Source organism: Boleophthalmus pectinirostris, unplaced genomic scaffold (assembly GCF_026225935.1).
Source record: "Boleophthalmus pectinirostris isolate CB_2022bp ecotype Guang Dong unplaced genomic scaffold, ASM2622593v1 HiC_scaffold_21, whole genome shotgun sequence".
Taxonomy (NCBI): Eukaryota; Metazoa; Chordata; class Actinopteri; order Gobiiformes; family Gobiidae; genus Boleophthalmus; species Boleophthalmus pectinirostris.
This window is the reverse complement of record NW_026571175.1, coordinates 32925045-32946116: the sequence shown is the minus strand read 5'-3', so window position 1 is coordinate 32946116 and position 21072 is coordinate 32925045. Positions and strand designations below refer to the sequence as shown.

At 40.0% G+C, this 21072-nt stretch overlaps 1 protein-coding gene across 2 annotated transcripts; it reads right to left on the bottom strand.

The window, feature by feature from the left end:
* Positions 1-6980: 6980 nt before the first annotated feature.
* cunh6orf136 (chromosome unknown C6orf136 homolog) lies at positions 6981-17989 on the bottom strand. 2 transcript variants are annotated; one of them, XM_055157018.1, is made up of 8 exons: positions 17694-17989; positions 13152-13386; positions 12642-12918; positions 11597-12193; positions 9828-9916; positions 9474-9674; positions 8016-8085; positions 6981-7891 (listed from the first exon to the last, which is right to left on the bottom strand). In XM_055157018.1, the coding sequence occupies exons 3-8, from the start codon at positions 12732-12734 to the stop codon at positions 7748-7750; spliced, it is 1194 nt and encodes a 397-aa protein (XP_055012993.1). In that variant the 5' UTR covers positions 12735-12918; positions 13152-13386; positions 17694-17989; the 3' UTR covers positions 6981-7747. The 2 variants fall into 2 exon arrangements, with proteins under 2 accessions (XP_055012993.1, XP_020781565.1); XM_020925906.2 differs by lacking the exon at positions 12642-12918 and having other exon boundaries at positions 6982-7891; positions 17694-17987.
* Between the last annotated feature and the right edge of the window lie 3083 nt (positions 17990-21072).

The window sequence follows — 21072 nt, the reverse complement described above, 5'->3', positions numbered from 1 at the left end:
TGCAAAAATCTAAGCTTTATTTGGTACTTTGGTTTGGACTTTTTGGACTTGAGATGACTTGAAGCTCAAAGCAGACGACTTGGACTTGACTTGGACTTATGTACCAGTGACTCGAGACTGGACTTGGACTCGCCTGTATTTGACTTGGGACTTGACTTGGACTTGAGGTCAAAAACTTGAGACTTACTTGAAACTTGCAAAACAACGACTTGGTCCCACCTCTGTGTCTTTCACACAACTCCATCGTTCTGTTAAATTCTCATTTGATTATTATGATTATTTCTGAACGTCTGCGCCTTTTGTTTAAAAAAGACGACAATAAACGCACTGACAGGATTTTGAACGTTAAAAAAAACTATAATCTCAAACCATAAGGTGAGTGAAAAGGATTAACATTTCATATTTAGCCCTAAAAGTTTGATCAATTTTACACATGTAGGTGCTGTAAAGTCATGGAAAATTCACTTTAGGTCATGGAAAAGTTTTCAGATTTTGTCAGTGAAAAAGAGTGGAAACTCTGTTATAAGTATAAAATATTATTATTTTAAAAGTCCTGGTTGGAGTTTGAGGTGTTTCGGTAAAATATCTGTTCCTATTGTTTTTGTTTCTTGAGTTCGCACATGCTCAGTACACAGTGTTGGGGAGTAACAGATTACATGTACCAGAGTTATGTAATCAGAGTACAAATTATGAGTAACTGTATTCAGTTACAGTTACTGTTTCAGTGAAAGGTAATTGGATTACAGTTACTTGGTTGAAATAAATGGATTACACAGAGGTATTTTCCTGTTTTTACATTTCAGAGTATTCCTTTTTTTTTTTTTTTCAGTAATTCCACTCATTGCCGGACATTAAATCAGGTCTAAAACCAGGTCTAAACCTGATCTAAAACCAGGTCTAAACTAGGTCTAAACCAGGACTAAATCAGGACTAAACAGGACTAAAACAGGTCTAAACCAGGACTAAATCAGGACTAAACCAGGACTAAACCAGGACTAAACCAGGTCTAAACCAGGTCTAAAACCAGGCCCAAACCAGGCCCAAACCTTGTCTAAAACCAGGTCTAAACTAGGTCTAAACCAGGACTAAACCAGGACTAAATCAGGACTAAACCAGGACTAAAACCAGGTCCAAACCAAGTCTAAACCAGATCTAAAACCAAGGCTGAACTAGGTCTAAACCAGGACTAAATCAGGACTAAACCAGGATTAAAACAGGTCTAAACCAGGACTAAATCAGGACTAAAACAGGTCTAAACCAGGACTAAACCAGGACTAAACCAGGTCTAAAACCAGGTCTAAAACCAGGCCCAAACCAGGCCCAAACCTGGTCTAAAACCAGGTCTAAACTAGGTCTAAACCAGGTCTAAACCAGGACTAAACCAGGACTAAATCAGGACTAAACCAGGACTAAACCAGGACTAAAACAGGTCTAAACAGGACTAAACTAAACCAGGACTAAACCAGGTCTAAAACAGGATTTAACAGGACTAAACCAGGTCTAAAACAGGATTTAACAGGACTAAATCATGCTGCGTGGACCATGTCTCCTCTTCTTCTATCAATAATATTTTTTAATACAGTTAAGTAAAGACTGGGCTTTTTAATTGTCTTTTAGCAGACTTATGTGAAGATTTCCTCGTCTTTGCTTCTCTACAGCAAATCAAGTAATCCAAAGTATTCAGATTACATTACTCACTTTAAGTCATTTATTGGATTACGTTACAAACTACATTTTGGTGGATGTAATCTGTAATCTGTAGGGGAATACATTTTAAAAGTCACCTTCCCAACACTGTCGGTACATCAGGATACTGCGTCTACAGGCCACAGAATCCTGGATACTGACATATCCAGGAGACTGAACTCTACATGGACACTCACAAAACCAGGATACTCACAAAACCCGATCATAACCGCGACACTCGAGCTCACGTAAACACACTCAACATGCATATCCTGCTCTATAAATCCCTTCAAAGCTATTTACATTTGCTTAAAGCTCCTATATTACACAAAACTGACTCTTGTGAGCTTTAAATCGTGTTATAATCTTGTTTCCTCCTCAAAAACAGACCTGGAGTTGTGTTTTGTTTCATTCACACATGTTTAAGTAACTCTTTATTATTAGTCCGTACATCCCCAAAACTCAAAATGCTCCGATCCACCTTGTGATGTCATTTAGTGGTAGTTTTAAAGTTATTTTACAGCTTTTTTTTTTTTTTTTTACTCAATTGAACGACATTACACTCCAATACTCCAGAATAACCTTAAATTGCTGCTTTTATTTTGGAATATTTTTTAACTTTCACAAACTCAAATTCACAGAGGACAAAATTAAAAACTGGGATTAAGTCGTCAAAGTCGCCAAACTAAATATTTATTGAAAAATTTCAACAACATCTGTATATTTTCTCTTCTTTCGAGATGTGTAATGTTAAACCTTTTCTTACTAAAATAAATGTTTAATAATAGTTTTGCTTAAACGTTAAATCCAGAACAAGCAAAATAAAATAATAACAACATTTTAAATAATTAACGTTCTCTCTTTAGTCGGTTTATTTACTCAGACATGTGCGAATGAAACGAAATGTAACTCCGGGTTCTGAGATGATTTAAAGCTCACGATTGTGTTCATTTTGTGTAATTTTGGACCTTTACAGTTTGAGTTATTTCAGTTTTCAAACAGTCCACAGTCTCACTTCTTGTCTTTAAAACCATCCCTGTATAAACCCAAACAGATCCCAAAATACTCTGCTCATTCTCAGTCGCGAGATGGAAAAATAACATGGAAAAATAAAGTTATAATCTTCGTTTTCCTCTATAGAAACCTCATTCATAGATCAAAATATCAGCACCAGTGTCTCTGTCTCGCTCCGTCCCTCCACACGCTCAAAAACATTCTGTATTTCTGCTGAAAAATACAAAAGAGCTGCTCACCGAAACGTAATTTTGATTCAGAAATTGCAAAGTATTTTCCAGTTTAAAGGAATTGTACGCAGCCTGATGAGCTACTTTTACAAAACAAATACGCCAGAGAGCTGCTAATTTCAGAGATGATTATAAGAAAGAGGGTGAGCCTTTGGGTGCAGTTTGACACAGATAAAACATAAACCATTAGTGCATAAAGTTGGGCTTCAGAATTATACATTTAGATAAATCTGTGCAATCTGTGTATCATTCGTTCATTTGTTTTTCAAAATAAAACCAAAAATAAGAAAACGAAAAAAACAACTATTTTTTTCATTATTTGTCTCCAAAACCAAAATTAGGGAAAAAACAGAAAAAAAAAAAGAAAAAAATAATAATAATGATAATAAAAAATAGATAATGATTTGTTTTTTCAGTTTTTGATTTTGTGTTTAAATGAAAAATGAAAAAAAAAAAAAAAAAAAAAAGGATAACAGCCGTTTCGTGTTTCTGTGACTTAAACTGTGATGCCGGACTGAACCGGGACTAAAACAGGACTAAACCAGGACTGAATCAGGACTACAACGGTCTCAGTCCTGGTCTGGTTCCGATCTCAGTCCCGGTCTCAATCCTGGTCTCAATTCTCGTCTCAGTCCTGGTCCAGGTCTCAGTTCTAAACCAGAACTACACCAGGATTGAACCAGGACTAAACCAGGACTGACTGTTGGGACGGGCCCGAAGGTGCGCCCATGTAGACTGTCGGGTGATTAGGGCTGAGACTGGGAGCAGACCAGGACTGAGACGAAGACTGAGACCGGGACAGAGACTGGGACCAGACCAAGACCTGGATTGAGACTGGTTTAGTCCTGGTTTAGTTCTGGTAGACCTGGTTCAGTCCTGTTTCAGTCCGGCATCACAGTTTAAGTCATGGAATTGAGAAATGGTCATTATCCGTTTTTTCCATTTTTCATTTAAACACAAAATCGAAAACTAAAAAAACAAATCATTATCTGTTTTTTTTTTCATTTTGGTTTTGGAGACAAATAATGAAGAAAATAGTTTTATTAATTTTCTGATTTTTGGTTTTATTTTGAAAAACAAATGAACAAACGATACACAGACTAGATCAGCTTCAGTTTGTCTCATTTTTGTGTCCAGTCTTTGAAAATACCAGATTTTGCGCTTTATTTACCGTTGTAATAAATTATAAATCAGATGTTATGTCCTGTTACTTTTGAGTAGTACTTTTTCCAAATACTTCACTCTTACTTTCATAATTTCTTGGACCACTACATTGTTCTTTTACTTGAGAAATATTATTTTGCAGTTACGTTTTTTATGAACTCCACTCACCTCGGCGCTTTTGCTCTTTTATTCTCAGCCTTTTAGTTATAATCGTTATTAAATATACTCGATATTTTCCATAAATGTCCACTCTTTACTCTTTTCATTTAAAACCTTGGTATATAATTTATATTTTATTACATCACACATCAACGTTAGAACAGGAATCTCTCGTTTTCAAATCAACAAACACTTTTCTCAGACTCACGCTGCCGTTTTTGAACCCGTCTAAAAACATCCGTAAACTTTCTGAACCACAAACAACTTTTATCCAGCAGCGAACTGAGTCTCGTCCAATCAACAGAGCAGAGCAAAACTCCAGACGTGCACTGCGGAACTTTACTGGAGGATCTGTGTGTCATTTGTTAATTCGTTTTTCAAAATTACTTAAACTGCGATGCCGAACTTTTGCGCCGCATACGGACTGAACCAGGATTGAACCAGGACTAAACCAGAACTGATCCAGGACAGAATCAGGACTGATTCAGGGCTAAACCGGGACTAAACCAGGATTAAATCAGGACTGAACCAGGACTCAAGCAGGACTAAACCAGGTCTAAACCAGGTCTAAACTAGGACTAAACCGGGACTGAACCAGGACTAAACCAGAACTAAACTGGGTCTAAACCAGGTCTAAACCAGGATTAAACCAGGTCTGAACCAGCACTGAACCAAGACAGAACCAGGACTGAACCATGTCTGAACCAGGTCTAAACCAGGACTAAACCGGGTCTAAACCAGATCTAAACCAGGTCTAAACCAGGACTAAACTGGGACTAAACCGAGTCTAAACCAGGACTAAACCGGGACTAAACCAGGACTAAACCAGGTCTAAACCAGGTCTAACCCAGGAATAAAACAGGTCTAAACCAGGACTGAACCAAAACTGATCCAGGGCTAAAACGGGACTACACCAGGACTGAAGCAGTACTAAACCGGTACTAAACCAGGTCTAAACCAGGTCTGGTCCAGTCCTGGTTTAATCCTGGTTCAGTCCGGCATCACAATTTAAGTCACGTAAACGGGAAACAGCATTTTTTATTTAAACACAAAATTGAAAACTGATAAAACAAATCATTATCTGTTTTTTATTTTGGTTTTAGAAACAAATAATGAATTTTTATTTTCGGTTTTATGTTGACAAACGAATGAACGAATGACACACAGATTCTCGAGGAGTGTGCCTCCTGCTCGTCGCCGTGGTGATGTTATCGCTTTGCCTGGACGGGATTAAACAGTTTGGCAGATGGAGACAAGGCCAAGTTACAGGTCAGATCTGCGGAGAGGCAATCCCGGTCACAAGAACGCACGTTTGATTTTCAGTGCTTTAACCTTTAATATTATTAGCCAACTACTAGTAAAATGTGTGTAAACAGTGCGATTAATTACATCTTTAGTTTATGAAGTAATAATTAATGTCAACGTACCGAATTTTTACTGTCTTAAAAATATGAACAACCAGCACTTCTTGGTTCTAGGGCGATAAAACGCTTTATAATCGGACACAAACAGCACACAGCGGACTTATTTTGACTTTAAATATGCTCCTACAATATTTCTGTACTGGGGGAAGACAAATTTTACTCAAGTACATGGAAAAAAATCAAGTACAGGCTCTTGAATGTTGCATTATTGAACCTAAAAAGTTAAATATTGAAGTGTATAGTGGTTTCCTTTAATAGATCTTTTTTACAACGGTCAGAAGTGCCGCGCTTTAGGTTTGTGGAACTTCTGGTTAATGATTTTCTGAGGTAAAATATCTGTGTAAATGTCCGACGTATTCTCCAGCAGCTTCATAAATCTGCTCCATCACCAAATCTTCAGCCAACAAGGTCCACAAAGGATAAACATTCTTCCACAACTATCAAGGTAAGAAAGATGAAAGCTTAAAGGAAAACAATGACGACACATTAGTGAACTACTGAGCAAAATTAGCATGAAATGAAATCAATTTAAAATTTTAATTGTAGAATCAATCTGAGTGAACAAGTTACTTCTGTTTTATTCATGATCATGATTCATGATCTTTTGAACCATATCGCTTTTGTTTCTGGTTCTGATATTGTCATATTTTAGTTTTGAGATTCGGACATTGTAATTGTGTGGTTGTTGGATTCTAACAGCGGAAAACGGCTCGAGAAATTTGTTTGCGAACTCCATAAATGCAAAAGGGAATCAGATGTGTGTGACTGCAAACCTCTGTTCAAACTGTTTCTCTTCCCAACAGAATTAAAAAAGGACCAAAAAGGAAATCTTTGACTGCCTAAATCATCCTGAGTTTGCAGCGAACATTTTGTATGTGAAGCGCCATCAAAGCAAAATCCCGATCCCTCGCTCAAAATTGGTTATGAATTTAAAAAGTCAACGCCAAAGAAAAAGGCACCAACTGTTCACCAAGAAACACCTTCCACTGGAAAGAGACCAAGACGTGATGTTGCTGTAAAACCACAAGAACAAGAAAGTGCAGCTCAGTCTGTTTGTCTTCTGCTCCTCTCCATTAACAAACAGGATCCTGCTTTGTTGGCGCTCCACATACAAAATGTTCACTGTAAACTCGGGATGATTTAGTCAGTCAAATGTTTCCTTTTTCGTCCTTCCTGTGGATCAATCCTGCCCATCACCTTCACCTTTCACTATTTTTCAGTTCCGTTGGGAAGAGAAACAGTTTGAACAGAGGTTTACAGTCACACACATCTGATTTCCTTTTGCATTTATGGAGTTCACAAACAAATTTCTCGAGCCGTTTTCCGCTGTTAGGATCCAACAACCACACAATTACAATGTCCGAATCCCAAAACTAAAATATGACAATATCAGAACCAGAAACAAAAGTGATATGGTTCAAAAGACTTGAAAAGATCAGCTTTGTCAATAGACACATCCCACTGGGAAAACAAACATGGCGGTTTGATGCTCACTTTTTCGGAAAATCCTTCCCAGTATGGATTGCGCGATGACCGTAAGTCCGAGATTCTTGACGCGTCTATTGTACATAAACTAATCCCATAATAAGCATTAATAAAGACTTTATAAACACTAACAGCTCAGTTACTAACAAACCAATTTTTACTTCGTTAGGGATGAAGAAGTGATCCTTAAACTAACCTAATACAAAATAAATCTAAAACAGATACATTTATGCTATTATTACTTTGGCACATTCCAGGAAAAGCGATAACATCTCCATGGAGACAAGGAGGTAGCGTACCAACTAAAAGTTCCGCAGTGCATCTTTAATCACCAATGGAGAAACAGATCGAACTATATTTATATTAAACACAGGCCCCTTGTACAAACAGTCTCTTTACCATCGTACTTTCTCTGTACATTTCTACGATGTACACGATATTAACAAATGATTTAATGTTCTACAGAGTTACACAGAGCGTCTACGGCTGCGCTGATGAGTTCCCATGCAGATCTGGTATGAGTTATAGACGGATACTGGGGCTCGTTGATTGTGTGGTTGACAGTTCAGAGGAGTAGGGCAGGGTTTAGTTCCTGTCGTGGCGCAGGGAGGACAGCAGGGGGGGCAGTAGGTTGAGAGCGGGCCGGTGCTCCTGTAAACCCAGAGCCACCAGAGCCCCCGCCAACAGAGACGTGACCCGGGGCAGGACGGGCCCGCGGGCTGGCATCACCTACAACAACACCAAGAAGAAGAAGAAGAAGAAGAAGAAGGAGGAGGAGGAGTTATACACAGAGGAAATAGTTTAATATGTTTGAGTGTCAAATATTCCACAGCATCAGAGAGTGAACTCAGACCTTTTCTACTTTGTGACAGTGAATGAGTCCGTCGTGGCCGATGTAAAACGTGGAGAAAGCGTCGACGGACCTGAAAGCAACATGACACATAAACAAGTTTATTTGACACAATGACACACAGCCATCAGCACATCACACACACCATCACACACACAATCACACACACACACACATCACACACACAATCACACACACACACACAATCACACACACAATCACACACACAATCACACACACAATCACACACACACACACACACACACACACACACACACAATCACACACACACACACACACACACACACACACATCACACACACACACACAATCACACACACACACACCATCACACACACACACACACACACACACCATCACACACACACACACACAATCACACACACACACACACACACACAATCACACACACACACACACACACACACACACAATCACACACACAATCACACACACAATCACACACACAATCACACACACAGTCTTCACAGTCATAGTTTGTTGAACCACAGTGGCCTCACAGTGTGCCAGCCCCAAAAACACTGAATCACAAAAGAAAATGTCTGGGGGTCTAAACTTCTGAGTTACACATTTTTTAGCTGTAAAGCTACTGGACTGAAGAAGACATCTCAATGATTTGTTATAAAAGCAAACACATTGTGCTTTCCTCGGCTATATAATTAGAATATATGACACCATATATTTTAGATTAAATTGCGACGTAATAAAAGAAAAATGTGAGTTGATTTCGAGGTTGGAAAATGTAGGTGCCCAATGAGATGCCAAAATGGCTCTGCCATCCTGCCGAATCCTACAGTATGTGTATCACAGATGAATAAAAAGCAACAGGTGTGTACATCTTCAATACAGGAGATTACTCAAACATACATAAATAAAGCCCAATTTATGGTCATGCATCAAATCGTCTGCATCACAATGTAGAGAGTCGTCTTCGCCGTGAAGCCCCTACGCAGAGCATCTGCGTCGACTGACGTGCACCTCCGAAATTTGTCCTCTCTACATTGACTCTGCATACATTTCCGTACTCTGCTTTGTGGCTTCATTTTGTAAAAATGAATGCCATTTTTAAATCCTAGCATCCTAGCATTGTGGCGGTGAGTTACTTCATGGCACATAGACCTCAATGCAGATCCATAAATCAAAAACAACCACGACAAGGCGGCGGCGGCGGTGGTGTGCTTTGAGTCAATGCAGAAATATAATTCAGCCTTAACTCTAAACACAACTTCAGAGGGTAAATGAGGAGGGAAACAACAGTAATACAGTTAAAAGTTCTTTGCATAATAAGCCTCCTTCAAAACATGTCAAGGTGTTTTTTTAAATAATTTTGCTGTTCATGTAGTTGAGATTAAATAAAATTAAGTCTTATGTTGTACTGTGTGACTGCGTAGAGACACAGAGACACACAGAGGTCCCGACCTGCTGAGCTGGGACTTGTCCTTGAGGTAGAAGCGCAGCAGCAGGCTGTGTACAGGGACGCCGCGCAGTCTCCAACGAGCCTTCACCGAGCCGTCCTCCGGGTGTTTGGTGAGTTTCAGCACCTCCAGACGAGCGTCCACGTAGTACATATGACACAGGATCCGCCAAAAGGTCAGACTCAGCTGGTACAGGACACGCCCCCTGGACACACAACTCTTCAGCATCATGTGTACAGGTAAAAGCATTAAAAGTACTAACTAGGACTACACACACACACAAAAACACATAAACACACTTATTCTACATGATGCCTTCAGGGAGCAGTATAAAAGTACCAGGACCTCACACGAGTACCTTGTTTTAGTATTCAAGAGCCCATTGATAAACTCCAGGTCTTGAGAGTACATGCTGTAGTCGTGGTCCTTCTTAAAGAAACCTGGAAGCTGGAAACAAACACAGAGACAATCTTAAAATAATCTTCTACAATATTTAAGATAAACCAACATGCTGTCAAAAACGGAATATTTCATATAAAGCACGGCCTGGCAGCACAGGCATGTCATTATAAAAACACTGTACCCAACAGAGGTATCGTGTACTGGGTCAGACTGACTCCATCACTTGTACTTTTGTTTATACAATGAACCAAATAACTGCTAAACATTTATCTATTTTGATACCAAAGAAGAGGCTCAGGCTTGATAACAATTTTGATCCAAGACGATCATTTTAAAGCTCTTTTTTAGACAATATTGTAACTTTCCACATAAAATAATAGTGTTTGTTTATTGCACCATGAGCTCTTACGCTTGTTCTGATAAAAGTCAAGAGGAAACTGGTCAGGAAAAGTCACATTTGATCCAGTATTCAGTATTGGTACTTGCTAAATACGTCCAAACTATGGCCCGTGGGTCATATCCGGCCGTCAGACAAATTCTTCTTGGCCCTCAGGCTTCCAGGTGAATTGGCCCAAATTACATAAATAAAAAATGTATTTTAACTACAACTGTTTTTTTTTTTTAAATCTACCTTGATAAAGCAAATATAAAATATTTAGTGTAGTTTTAAGGATCTTGGCATGAATAAAGACTGATGACTCATTCTAACATGTTTAAACATGCAAATATTTCAATTATTCCCTGTACTGAGCACCAGTCTACCGTCCTCGATCAGCCCTCTGCTTCGTCTCTGTTTAGATATGTGGCCTTTGATGAAAAAAGTTTGGACACCATGTGCTAAAATGGGAATCACATTTCAATACTAGTTTTAGGATCGATTAGTATCGACACTTGAACCTCTTTGTCAAAGCCTAATCCCGTCAGATCTCAGAAGCTCAGCAGGGCCGGGCCTCGTTTGTACTTGGATGGGAGAACACTGGGAAAATCCGGTGCCACAGGAGGGTGCCAGTGGTAAAAAAAAAAAAAACAACTGTCATTGTGTCCTTAAGCACTTCACCTGCATTGTCTAATATGAAAGTGGTGTGTGTGAGTGATGGTGGTGGACGGAGGCCGTGCTTCTTACCACCGCCGGGTAAGGACTGAATGAATAATGCACCAAATTATTCAGACACACTAGACCAGGAGTCTAAAACCTGTAGCGCGGGAGCTACCAGTAGTTCTCCACACCCTTCCAAGTAGCTCACCAAAGGATTTTTGAATTATACATATTGCACTGAATAACTAAAATTTGAATGATTAAATGACTATTTCCATTGTAAATGTATCATGAACTTTGTGAACTGATAACTGGATAATCGTTTATGTTTTATAGGCCCTTTGTAGGCCCCAACTATACCCCGGCTGAGGCTGACTATGGCTCTTATATTTCCTCCATTTGGGCAACCACTAAAATTAGTAGCTTTCTGGCATTTTCATTTTACAGAAAGTAACTCACAGGGGATGAAAGTTTGAAGACCCCTACACTAGACACACAAGCGACTTTGGGTGTCTAGAAAAGCACTATATAAGACTAAAGCATTATTATTATTATTACTTTTGTCGACCCTTTTCTATTTATATGTTCACTGTTTAAATGTTTGGATATGAAACAATATCAAATGCCGATATCAGAAAGACTGAATCACTGAGTCTCTAACATATTGTGAGTCTATTTGCGTGTCCTACCTCTATCCTGAGACGCTCGTACATCAGAGCCAACTTCTGCTCCTCCTCACTGTCTCCTGCAGGGGGCGCCTCGTGTAGCCGCTGGGCCGGGCTGCACAGGGTGGAGGGCGGCAGCAGCAGCAGAGGCAGCTCCTCCAGTCCACAGACCTGCTCCCCACTGCCCAGCGCCTCCACCGGGGGGCAGTGGAAGCAGTAAAAGTGAGATCCGTAAACGAAGGGGGCGGGGCATTTCTCGGCTTCGAACAGGCTCCTGAAGCAGCCGTGTTCCCTCACCAGAGCCTCAGCGTTCTTATGACTCCGCCCCCCCACGCTGATGTCATCCACGCCGCTGCCGTCCACGATAGTCAGGGGGAAGGACAGGGCGGACGGTTTGTGTTTGCTCCGGTCGCGCACGGGGATCTCCAGGACCACGCTGAACGACTCCACCCACTCGTCGTCATGGCAGCCGGCGGCGCGTTGAGATTGGCCGGCGTGGGGGACGGGGTAAGACAGGGGCGGGCGGGTGGCGTTCTGGTAGCGGAGGCTGTTGGGCGGAGCCAGGGCCCATGATGCACTGCTCAGGGGGCGGGGCGTGTGGGTGCGGAGGGCTCCATCCACCTGAGAGAGTCAAGAGCATGAATGAGTGAATCTGTCAGTGTAAGTTATGTTTTCAAATGTTATAAACTAAAGGCTGGTCACTAGGGGTGTAGCAAAGATATTGAAATATCGATATATCGTATCATTTAATGTGATGATACATTGATATCGATATCGTGGGCTGCTGTATCGATATATCACCAAGAGTATTTTTTGATATATTTTACTCAATTATTTTGTTACAGCACTACAGTTTTGTTGCTTGTTTAGTGGAAAGAAACTCATATATGTGACACATTTAGGGCTGTCGCGGTTAGGGAATTTCTCCTGCGGTGTGGTATAGCGACTCAACAGCGCGGTATGCGATGATATCGCACTACCTCACCCCCCCCAACCCCTGGAGTTATAATATTTCCAGCGGCTCTGAAAACTCTCTCCGATAATGCCCTTGTTGCAGATGCACATGTACCTTGGTTGTCATGTGGATATAGCGTGTGTACGTGGGACATTTGGTTTTGGAACAAATGCCACTGCATCTCTCCAGCTCTTTCTGTGGCAGCATCAGTCCTGCACCAGGTCAGGTACCCGCAAACTTAAGAGAGAGAGAACCCCAAGCACGTGGAGCAGGGTGTCCGCAAAGTGCGATTGGGCGACGGCTGCACTTAACTCCATGTGGTGTGGAGCTCTGCGCCGGTTGTTAATCGAGAGGAGTCAGAGAGCGATAGACGCCTTCTATCATTCAGTCTCTTTGAGAGCGAGGGAGAGTGAGGAAAACAAAGAAGCATGCAAATAGAATTTATCATGGCCGGAAAAGTTATCAAGCACGTTAAAATTTATTGTACGATTAATTGATTTGTTGATTATCGTTACAGGACTAATTCAGAACTATAAAATCCAGAACACTTAATTCGGAATGAAAAAACACCATGTAAACGTGGTGAGTGAGATGTTGTGCCCTCAGACTTGCCCGGTCCTTTACCCTGTGGATGATCCGATGCTGGCTCCTCACGGGCTGCCTCCTGCTGCGGACACAGGAGATCCAGAAGGCCACGCCCCCTCTGTTTACAGCCATTCAGCAGCAGCAGCAGGGCCTCCACCACTCACTCATAGACCATCCCAGCTCCACACACACACGTACACACACGTGCACACACACACAGAGCTCCTCACACACTCGCTGCAGGCTCCGAGGCGTCTTTGCTTCAGAAATCAGTCTACGGAAACAGAAGAGAAGACGAGCCAGTGAGAGATTGTACAGAACAATCTAAAAAGAAATCTACTGAGTTACAGAAGTGTGCAAAAATATCAAAATATCAATATATCGTGTCGCTTAATGTGATGATACAGTATCGAAGTCATGGGCTGCTGTATCGATATATCACCAAGAGCATTTTTTTGGTGTATTTTCTAGGGGTGTAACGATATCGAAGTCTGACGATACGATATCATCACAGTATGAACCTCACTGTACGATATTTATTGCGATATCATGGGAAAGCTCACGATATGGTGGAGAGGCTCACGATTAGGGATGTAACAATATCCAAATAGTACAATATTTTCACAATATACATCTCACGGTACGATACTTATTGTGATATTTAGTGGAAGCCTTGACAAGTCTTAAAGGATGTATGGAGGATTTTTTTTTGTTTCAAATTGTCAGTGAAAGTTTAAAATACTATTACAGAGACGCAGCAGCCTTGTAATTATGATGACCAAAAAAAAAAAAAAAGAATGAAAATCTATCAACTGTGGACATAGTGAGGCCAGATAAACATCAGCCAATAGATAATGAGACTACCTCTTTATCTATTGGCTGTTAGGTTGTCAATCAAACTCCCTCCATTTCTAGTGTAACTGACTCGACGGTGTGCGGGGATTACGTGGTTTATGAAGCGGTTCTTAGAGGCTTTTTCAAACTGTAGCTTCCTCGCAATTCGCACAAAGTTTATTGCGATGGCGGATGAGAATCCATGACCAGTTCGCCGCAAAAGAAAGTTTTGAGTCACTGAAAGAAGAAGAGAAGGGGAAAAGGAGCGAAGCCAAACTGAGGTGATTCTTGGAGATTCCTTCCAGCGATGGCGCGACTGAAGCAGACGAGGAGTCTAAAAACTGACGCGTCGATCGCTGAATTACTTCTAGACAGGTCACTTCAACAGTAATTCTGAACGCGCACTGACTGTAAACAAGCGTGATTTCTAGAGTAAGGAGGCGGGAGGAGTTGTTTCTACTGAGGGAGCTGTGGAGGAGGAAGGTGGTGTCATGCATGAACAACATTTGAATAAGGAGTGTCGCTATATTTCTCTTCCCTTAAAAAATCTTCTATACAACCTTTAATCCAAAAAACTAAGACTTAAAAGTGCGCAGATTTGTTATTTCTTCTTATAGTCTACACTGAAATGGAGCAAAGGATCATGGTCTATGTAGTTCTCTCCAACATGGTTCTCTACACCATAACTCTTAATTTAAGCAAAAAGACTTGTAATTCGATATATTATTCTGAGAACTTTGACGATACGATATCACGATATTGCAATTAGTGTTATATCCCTAATATTTTACTCAATTATTTTGTTACAGAGCTACAGTTTGTTGTTTGTTTAGTTGAAGGAAACTTATTTATGCAGCACATTTGACATTTTCATTGTTTTGATGAGTAAAATGGGTGTGTTTCATATGAACTTTGCACAAGAACTGGTTTAACAAAGACTTTTAGAATTGCAGCCATGATTTAGTCTTTATTTTTATCGTATCTAAATGAAATATATCGTATCAAATCAAAAGTGCACTGTATCGAGGTATCGGCAGCTTCTCAATGACACCCAGCCCTACTGTGTTATGTTTTTTATTAATCACAATTTTGGGTCATTTTTCATCATTGGTACTTTTTCTTTGCACCAGTAGGGAAATATTTGTTATTTTTCTCTTCTTCAATCAGATTTGAGCTGTAGAGTGTTGAATAAATAACTCTATGACTCATGGTAAATACAAACTTTCTGCTATTTCTTCATGGGAGTTTCTGTTTTTTAGCCATATAGTATATTTAGAAAAGTCTTGGGCAATAATTCTACTTTACGGTTTTATCATCTATAATTTCTTCAGCAATATATCCTACTTCAAAATGCGTTATTGTGATCTGTTAGGAGCTTCAACTGCAGACAGAGAGTGCCCGGACACAACACTCTCATCCATAAAATACAATACCATATAAATAAATGATTAGCTTGTTATTACTTTGACTAAAAAGCATCAAGCCAATGTTATGGATGAGGTCAACAATCACTTTTAAATAAGTAATAAGGCCACAAGATTAATCACAAATGAATCAAGACAGCAATTTAAAGAGACACAGTTAGCAAATTGAAAAGACTGCAATTTTTGTACTATAATTTCCTACACAAACAACAAATTCTTCTGTCTTGTTTTGCATAAAAGCTGCTAACCCTATAATTCTGAACAAACATGCTCTGAAATGTGATCTTTGTATTAGTTTGTCACTTCAGATTGTAGTGTTTTTGTCGGCTCTTCTCGACATGTTTAAAAGTGTGAATAGAATCCTATTAAAACATATATTGCACCATAAATCTGTTTGTCAGAAAAACTGTAATGAGATAAATATTCCAAACAGGTCAGCTGTAAAAAGTAATTCATCCCATTTTTATGTCAAGCTGAACGGGAACAGTTGGTTAAAACCCTCACACTCTCCACGGGGTCACATAGACTCAAAGAAACTTTTTTTTTGTGACCCAGAGGAGAGCGTGAGGGTTAAAGGTTTAAGGCTAAGTTTAAACTTCCATCAGAGCAGTAAAGAAGGATGTAGTAATATTAACGATTAACAACAACCAGCAGGTTTATGATTCAAACATTTGTCTGTGGAAAGTGTTTTAACATCAACTCAGAACTGTCTCTAGACACTGTTGGGGCTCTGGGCAAGATGGGGTTTGGGGGCCCAATGCCAGAAATTCAGTGATGATTTTTAAAACGTTAATTTTGTAATATGACAGTTCATATTGTGAAGTCAACAATTCACTGTTTTATAATAAATGACTTTTCCAGCCCTGTTGGTTGAGACAGTCTGGTCCTTTGGGGCCCTCTGCAGCTCAGAGCAACAGGCCTGGTTTTGCCTTCCCCATTGTGGCAGATCGACCTGTCCTGTAGGCGTAAATAAGTTATTGCTCAAACCTGGCACATGACGCATTTCCTCTTTTAATCAGGCTAATGATCAACTATAAGATAAATGTAGATTAAAATCTGATGGAGGTACATGTTGTCATGTTCCTAAAACACTTCGTTGCTCAAGTTACTGTGACGCAGCAAGAGGCCAAATTATGCCGTGTCACTGCTGCCTCTGGGAATAACAATTAGAAATACCTCTTGACATTTACTGTGGTACAGAACTCACACAGAGATCTGTGAACATACAAGATAAGTACCCACAGAAGAAACAGACAGGATGAAACTCAGCCAGCAGCACATGACCAGCACAGACCACAAGCTTACAATCAGACGCTGGCTTCACTCGGCCAATTAGGATCCAATTACGTCCACACGAGAGTTTGGAACGAGCAGAGGAACTACTGAACTGCACTGAGATCTGGGCTCTTTGGACTAGAAGGAACTATAGTACTGCAATTGCGATTACAAGTGCGATAAATATTTTAGATTTGAGATAGTGGTTCTCTTTACGGGATATGAAACTGCATAAATGATCATGGTTTTGGTGATGTGTCATAGTTCACATGTAAGTGTTCACATCAGCGTCACCAGAGCATTTGTTTATTTTACTTACATGGGACACAGACTGAAAACTAAACAACAGCCACATGCTGTGCTGATAGATTTTGGGAGATTAAAACACCTCCTCTAGCAGTCTTAACCTGACAGAGATCAGACATAAACAGAACACAGCAGAAGCCAAATGATTTCACCATACACCACCATACACAGCTTACTCTTTACATTTGGTTTACAGGAAATGTTCTTATGTATCAGCTGCATGACATGAGTCTGACTTCTGCATTTATGATTTGAAGTTTTGCATCTTTGTCTTTCATATTCCTCCATAAAGAACAGTTGACCCTATGTGAAGTCAAAGGTTCATTCTAATAGTAACACAAGCGCTTGGACCCATAACATGTCTTTCCTTGAAGTGAAATGTAGAAGCCACAAAGGCAGTGAGGCTGATGTTTCGTCCATTTAAGGTCAGAAAACCTTGAGGATTTCACTATAGACGTAACAGCGTGACAGGACACATGACCGTGACAGCTTTAGAAGTCTGAATGAAAAAAGCACGTGTATTTACGAGGCACTGGTTCACGAGGGTTGGATTTCTCCTTCAATGTTGACAGCCCTGACATAACTGTTAGCTTACTAGCATTAGCACGTTTTACAATGAAACCCAATGAGACATGCTAGCAGGCTAAGCTAACGAGTGTTACCCAGCTAAGCTAACCGCTGAGTCTCTCTCCGCTTCACCCAAACTCCTGTTTTTATTTGAGTTTCTTCAGAGAAAACTCACCGGACTCCTGCTGCCCGCGGCCGTCCCCACGTCCCGGTGCTGTTCGGTGAAAGGCCGAGGCACTGCGGCGTAAACAGACCTCTGTTATCCAAATGTCACAACAGTCCGCCCGGTGTCCTTGCGCTGCGCTCTGGAGCTCCAAACACGGCACCAGCGCGGCACAAGCGCGGCACGCTGCTGACGCCAGGAGCGCACAGGAGCGCGCACACAGAGCGCACAGAAGGGCGCACACAGAGGAGCGCACAGAAGGGCGCACACAGAGGAGCGCACAGAAGGGCGCACACAGAGAGGCGCACTGCTGCCCTTCGCCTGGGGACAGATGGACACTGACAAATAAGGGAGAAAGAGGAATGCTATAATTAGTCCAGTCACTCTGGAATTGCAGGAATTTGGATTGAAATTCTAATGTAATGCAGTTAATTAGGAATAAAAATGTAATTTAAAAATGCATATCCACTCACTCTAATCTAAATCAAAATCTAAACAAATGAAAAAATAAAAATAATAATAGTCTTAATTGTTTATAATAATATTTATATTAATAAAATGTATCAGTCTTTGTAATTTACCATAACCAACCAAGATTGCATTAGCTATTCTAATTTGTGTATCTTCAGCCTCTAACTCTCTTCTCCCATAGTAACAAACATGTCATGTCAATCTCTAGATAGAATTCACTCCTTGTATGCTGTAGTCACGGAATCATTTTTCTCCCCACAAAAAACTCTCAGTATTGTTAATTTTATTTTGCACCACATTTGAATAAAAGGCAGGATGACGACTCATTCAGAGCTGTCAGGATCCTAGGACAGAGGGAGGCCAGGGGCCCCATTCCATAAAAAATGTAAGTGCTGATGATTTTGAAAGCTTATTTGTACTTTGATAATTCATATTTAAGAGAAAATCTTGTTTTTAATAACACTTGTACTTTTACAATCCTGCTGGTTAAGAAAAAAGCATGTTCAAGGGGGCCCTTTGTAGCCTGGGGCCCCAGGCCAATGCCCTTTTGCCCACCCCATTGTGGCGGCTCTGAACTCAATTTTCCATTTCAGTTTTGTTTTTTAAAGCTATACACATACACACAAATGAATATGAATATTTAGCCTGTGTTTTTCTCTCAACAGAAAAAAGATTAGTCAAACACGTAAATGAAACAAAACACAATTCCAGGTATGTTTTCATTCTAACAGGGTTTAAAGCTCATAAGAGTACTGTAGGACCTTTAAGCAACGCAATCACATTGGAGCCATTTATTGTGGCAGAAAAGTTACACAATGCACCTTTAACTATTGTGTATTATTGTGCTCAAACTGAGTGAGGTGACACAGCCTATGCAGATGCTCAAAATAAACCATCACTGTATCCCTGAATGACCCACGTCTCCTGACACCAGACCCACTGCACCAGACTATAGACGGAAAGAGAAGATAATACTCCAACAGGCTCCTACAGCTCCACTCAAACACTGAGAGATACAGAACTACACTCATACTATAATACTCCCTACAACTATACAACTCACCTTTATGTAACAGATAATACTCCCTACAACTGTACAACAACTCACTCTTATGTAACAGATAATACTCCCTACAACTATACAACAGCTCACCCTTATATAACAGATAATACTCCCTACAAATGTACAACAACTCACCCTTATGTAACAGATAATACTCCCTACAAATGTACAACAACTCACCCTTATATAACAGATAATACTCCCTACAAATGTACAACAACTCATTTTTATGTAACAGATAATACTCCCTACAACTGTACAACTGCTCACCCTTATATAACAGATAATACTCCCTACAAATGTACAACAACTCACCCTTATATAACAGATAATACTCCCTACAACAGTACAACTCACTCTGATGTAACAGGTAATACTCCCTACAACTGTACAACTCACTCTGATGTAACAGATAATACTCCCTACAACTGTACAACTCACTCTGATGTAACAGATAATACTCCCTACAACTGTACAACTCACTCTGATGTAACAGATAATACTCCCTACAACTGTACTTTATTACTTTTTTATTTTATTACTTATTTTTCTTTTTTCTTTTATTTTGACTTGTATGTTTATGTTTATATAATTATGTCTTATTTCACATCTGTCTCTTGCTCTTTTTTGCTACTTATTTAGAATTTATTATCACCATTTATATTTTTTTTATATTTTTGTTATTATATTATATTGTGATCTGTGAGCTACTGTGTCCAAATAATTTCCCTTGTGGATCAATAAAGTTTGTCTAAGTCTGAGTCTAAACTGGTCAAAAATAGGGACACCTGGGACGTTTCTTGTATAAAACTGGGAAAAATCAATAGTTTTGGATAAATCCACTGAGACAGGGGACACAGGGCTCAAAACTGGAACTATCCTGGGTAAATAGGGACGTCTGATCACTCCACATCACTGTATCCTTGTATGACCCGTCTCCAGTCGTGGGGAGTAACAGATTACATGTACCGGAGTTATGTAATCAGAGTACAAATTATGAGTAACTGTATTCAGTTACAGTTACTGTTTCCACTTTCCAATTCCACTCATTGCCGGAAACTAAACCAGGACTAAACCAGGTCTAAACCAGGACTAAAACCAGGTCTAAACCAGGACTAAAACCAGGACTAAACCAGAACTAAAACAGGACTAAAACCAGGTCTAAACCAGGACTAAAACCAGGTCTAAACTAGATCTAAACTAGATCTAAACCAGGACAAAACCAGGACTAAAACCAGGTCTAAACCAGGACTAAAACCAGGTCTAAACTAGATCTAAACTAGATCTAAACCAGGACAAAATCAGGACTAAAACCAGGTCTAAACCAGGACTAAAACCAGGACTAAACCAGGACTAAAACCAGATCTAAACCAGGTCTAAACCAGGACTAAAACCAGGTCTAAACTAGATCTAAACTAGATCTAAACCAGGAAAAAATCAGGACTAAAACCAGGTCTAAACCAGGACTAAAACCAGGACTAAACCAGAACTAAAACAGGACTAAACTAGGACTAAACCAAGACTAAACCAGGACCAAAACAGGACTAAACCAGGACTAAATCATGCTGTGTGGACGTGTTTCCTCCTCTTCGATCAATAATATTTTTTAATTTGGTTAAGTAAAGTCTTACATTGAGATTTCCTCGTCTTTGCTTCTCTACAGTAAAATCAAGAAATCCAAAGTAACTCACCTAAAGTAATTTAATGGATTACGTTACAAAGTACATTTTGGGGTATGTAATCTGTAATCTGTAGGGGAATACATTTTAAAAGTGACCTTCACAACACTGCCCGTCTCTCATTACGAATAGATGAGTCTGTAGGTGCGCGTTGCCTCCTCCGGTCGACAGGGGGAGC

Bases quoted from the DNA above. Each gene is read 5' to 3' on its own strand.
- cunh6orf136 (XM_055157018.1), bottom strand. From the start codon at position 12,734: ATGCTGCCACAGAAAGAGCTGGAGAGATGCAGTGGCATTTGTTCCAAA. The intron at 9,917-11,596 runs GTAGGACACGCA...GTTTGTTTCCAG, and splicing joins ACGAGCGTCTCAGGATAGAG to CTTCCAGGTTTCTTTAAGAA. The intron at 8,086-9,473 runs GTCGGGACCTCT...TGTTGCTTTCAG, and splicing joins GACAAGTCCCAGCTCAGCAG to GTCCGTCGACGCTTTCTCCA.